The sequence below is a fragment of the Marmota flaviventris genome, chromosome 18 (assembly GCF_047511675.1).
Source record: "Marmota flaviventris isolate mMarFla1 chromosome 18, mMarFla1.hap1, whole genome shotgun sequence".
Lineage (NCBI taxonomy): Eukaryota > Metazoa > Chordata > Mammalia > Rodentia > Sciuridae > Marmota > Marmota flaviventris.
The window spans coordinates 17,514,239-17,517,316 of NC_092515.1; the positions used below are offsets into that span (position 1 = coordinate 17,514,239).

At 59.9% G+C, this 3,078-nt stretch overlaps 1 protein-coding gene across 1 annotated transcript; it reads right to left on the reverse strand.

Moving 5' to 3' along the window:
- Positions 1-317: 317 nt before the first annotated feature.
- Positions 318-1,220, reverse strand: Ffar1 (free fatty acid receptor 1). Its single transcript, XM_027941327.2, has one exon. It carries the CDS (start codon positions 1,218-1,220, stop codon positions 318-320), a length of 903 nt encoding a protein of 300 aa, XP_027797128.1.
- Positions 1,221-3,078: the final 1,858 nt, after the last annotated feature.

Genomic DNA, 3,078 nt, shown 5'->3' on the forward strand with positions numbered 1-3,078 from the left:
ATCAAAATGTTCTTTCCTCACAAATGGCTGCAGGGTAGCATTGCACAGTGGTGTTCCTCTGGATTAGAAGCCAGACGTCATCCTCCTAGTGGGCAGAAAGGACGCGAGGAGTGAGGCAGAGGCAGGAGGCAAGCTGACGTGTGGAGGTACCAGCCCCTGGCCTCCACTCCTCTCTCTGGACGGGGTGTTGTCCTCTCCAGGCTTAGCTCTTCCCACAGATGGCGCTGGGGATGGCTCCTGGCAAGGCTGCCCTGCAGTTCTGATGGGGCAGCCCCGACATGGGGCCTGGAGAAGCCCCTTTCTCCCCGCAGAAGCTGCTATTTCTGGAATGTTCCTCCTTGCATTCTTGCCACACACACCGTCCCACGGCCAGGACCTGCTCCCAGGTAGCCAGTCACCAGTGGATTGAGCACCACACTCCAGGCCCCTGTGATGAGCCCCAGTTTTCGCCACTGGGCCCCCATGTCGGGGCGCAGGAAGCCGGCCACGTTGGAGGCGTTGTAGGGCCCCAAGCAGAGTAGCAGCGTGAGCAGGGCCCCACCGGCCACCCAGGCTGCCCTGACCTTCCGCCTGTGGCTCAGGCCCGAGTGGGCCAGGGCCCGGAGGCAGCCCACGTAAGAGAACGCGGTGATGATCAGGGGCACAAAGAAGAGCAGGAGGGAGAGACTGAGGCGGGCGGGGCCGGCAGACGCCGGGTCCCAGGCCTCCAGGCAGACGGGGGAGCCGTTGGCCACTCTGTTGATGCCCAGGGAGCTGGTGGTGTTGTCCAGCCAACCTCCCGGAGCCTCCAACCCCAAGACCAGCCCCAGATGACAGAGGACGAGGGCCCATATCACCACGCAGACGCCCCAGGAGTAGCGCGGCCGCCGGAGGGCTTGGTAGCCCAGGGGGAAGGCTGCGCCCAGGTAGCGGCCGGCGCTCAGAGCAGCCAGGAAGCCCCCGCCAGCGTAGAGCGGGGCGAAGTGGACCAGGGAAAAGGCAGGGCACAGCTGGACCGGCAGAGGCCAAGTCCCCGAGGCCAGGGCCTCCACGGCCTTCAGGGGCAGAGAGATGGCCAGCAGGAGGTCAGAGCAGCCCAGGTGGAGGGCGTAGACCAGGCTGGGAGTGAGGCGGTGCCGGGCGTGGGAAGCCGCGCTTCTGATGGCCAGGACATTGAGCGGGAAGCCCAGGGCAAAGGCGGCCACATACAGGGCGAAGGAGAGCTGCGGAGGCAGGTTCATGAGGCAGCCGCTCCTGCACTCCGCTTGGTCCCACTTGGTCTTCAGATCGCGACCAGAGAGCTGGCTTCCGCGCTGCCTGGGGTGAGGCAGAGGAAACCGAGGCCGCTGAAGGAGGTGGCAGCCAGGCAGCCGTGGAGCCAGGATCAGCAGCAAGGACTCAGCTGTCTTTCCACCATGTCACCTCTTGCAAAGAAGAGGACAGCGGTGTGGTAACAGGAAAAAACAGCCAGGCATGCAGTCAAGGAGGATGGGCAGCCTCTGGCTCCCTTAGGCTCTGGGGAGGGAAGGGATTTAGAGAGGTCAGAGTGGCTTCCTTGGGGATGGGTCCCACTCCTGAGATTACTCCCTGCCAGTGGGGAGCCCGCAGGGCAGGTGCAGAGGTGAGGGAGGACCCTGGGCTTGGATATGAGCTACAGGGAGCAGAGGAGGTCCCCAGGGGAGAGCCCAGGGTAAGCCAGATCCCATCCATGTCATGGGGGAGGAACTTAGCAGATCTCAGGGGACACCCCAGGCAGGGGACCTGGGGGATCATTGGTGAGAAGAGGAGCCACAGAAAGAGGGACTCACCTCTTGGTACTGCCAGATGTCTCTGAGGCTCAGGAGTCCCCTCACTGGGTTGCCGGAGGATGCCCGGGATGGGCAGTGAGCTGGAAGAGAGGAGGGCGGGGTGGCAGGGCCATTAGCCTCAGGCACTAGCAGCTTGGGTGAGCAGCTAATGGGGCATCCTGGGCTGGAGCGAGGCTGGACTGCCAGAGGCGAGGGGCTAAGAAGGGAGCCAGGATAGGAAGGGGCTTTTTTCTGAGTGATGCATGTGTAGCCGAGATCGTGGGGGTCCACCAGAGGACAGCTCTATGCCTAGCCACTGATGGCTCAAACTGCCCCAGGGGCTACGTCTTCCCCAGTGCAGGAGGAACACTTGGGCCAGGCCCCTGCCTTATTGGCTCATTCCAAGTGACTTTAGTCACCAACCCATTGGTGTGCAGCAGTTTATGTTGGGATGTCAAAAGCGTCATTCCAAGGGAGAGCTTACCCTGGCTGTGGGCATGCTCCCCCTCCTTCTCTCCCTAGCTTCATGACAGCAGCTGCTGACCTTTGCAGTGTTGGTAAAAGACAGGAGAAGAAGGAAGAGACAAGCAGAGTCCGTGTGGTGGGCACTGGAGTAACTGGGCTGCGGCCTCAGCTCAGCCTCTCTGGACAGCGAGGATGTCCAGGCCGATTCCTCCCCAGGTTTCTTGGGTAGGGACATTGGACGGTGCTCCCTGGGGACAGGAGTTACCTCCAGCAGGTTGCTTAGCTTGCTTTTCTCAACCCTGGGGAAAATGCCTGGCCATTTACCTCCCCATGGAGGTCATCTTGACCTTCCAGAAAAATCTCCTAAGCAAGACTTAAAATGGCTCCAGTCTGGCTGTCTCTCAAATGTGGTCCACATCTGGTCAGTGGAAAAGAAGGCTCTCAGTCTCTCTGATTCTCTGACCATGCCTGCACCTCTTCATCTGTCTCTGTCTCTTTCTGCCTCAACTTCTCAGCTTCAGTTTTCTTAAGGGTGTGTGGTAGTCTCCAGGCCACCCTGCCCCTTCCAAATCCCCCGTCCAAATAATGAGTCCTCTCACCAGGCTGCAGGAGTGAGCAGCATGGGGTTCTCAGCACATCAACAACTCCCTCCAGAAGAATTATCCAACTTCCTTTTTAGACCTCAGATTCTATTATTATTATTTTTTTTCCTTTTGAGCGGGTACCAGGGATTGAACTCAGGGGCACTTGACCACTGAGCCGTATCCCCAGCCCTATTTTTTATTTCAGTTAGAGACAGGGTCTCACTGAGTTGCTGAGTGCCTGGCTGTTGCCGAGGCTGGCTTTG

Coding starts and splice junctions, on each gene's coding strand:
- Ffar1 (XM_027941327.2), bottom strand. CDS start 1,220: ATGAACCTGCCTCCGCAGCTCTCCTTCGCCCTGTATGTGGCCGCCTTT.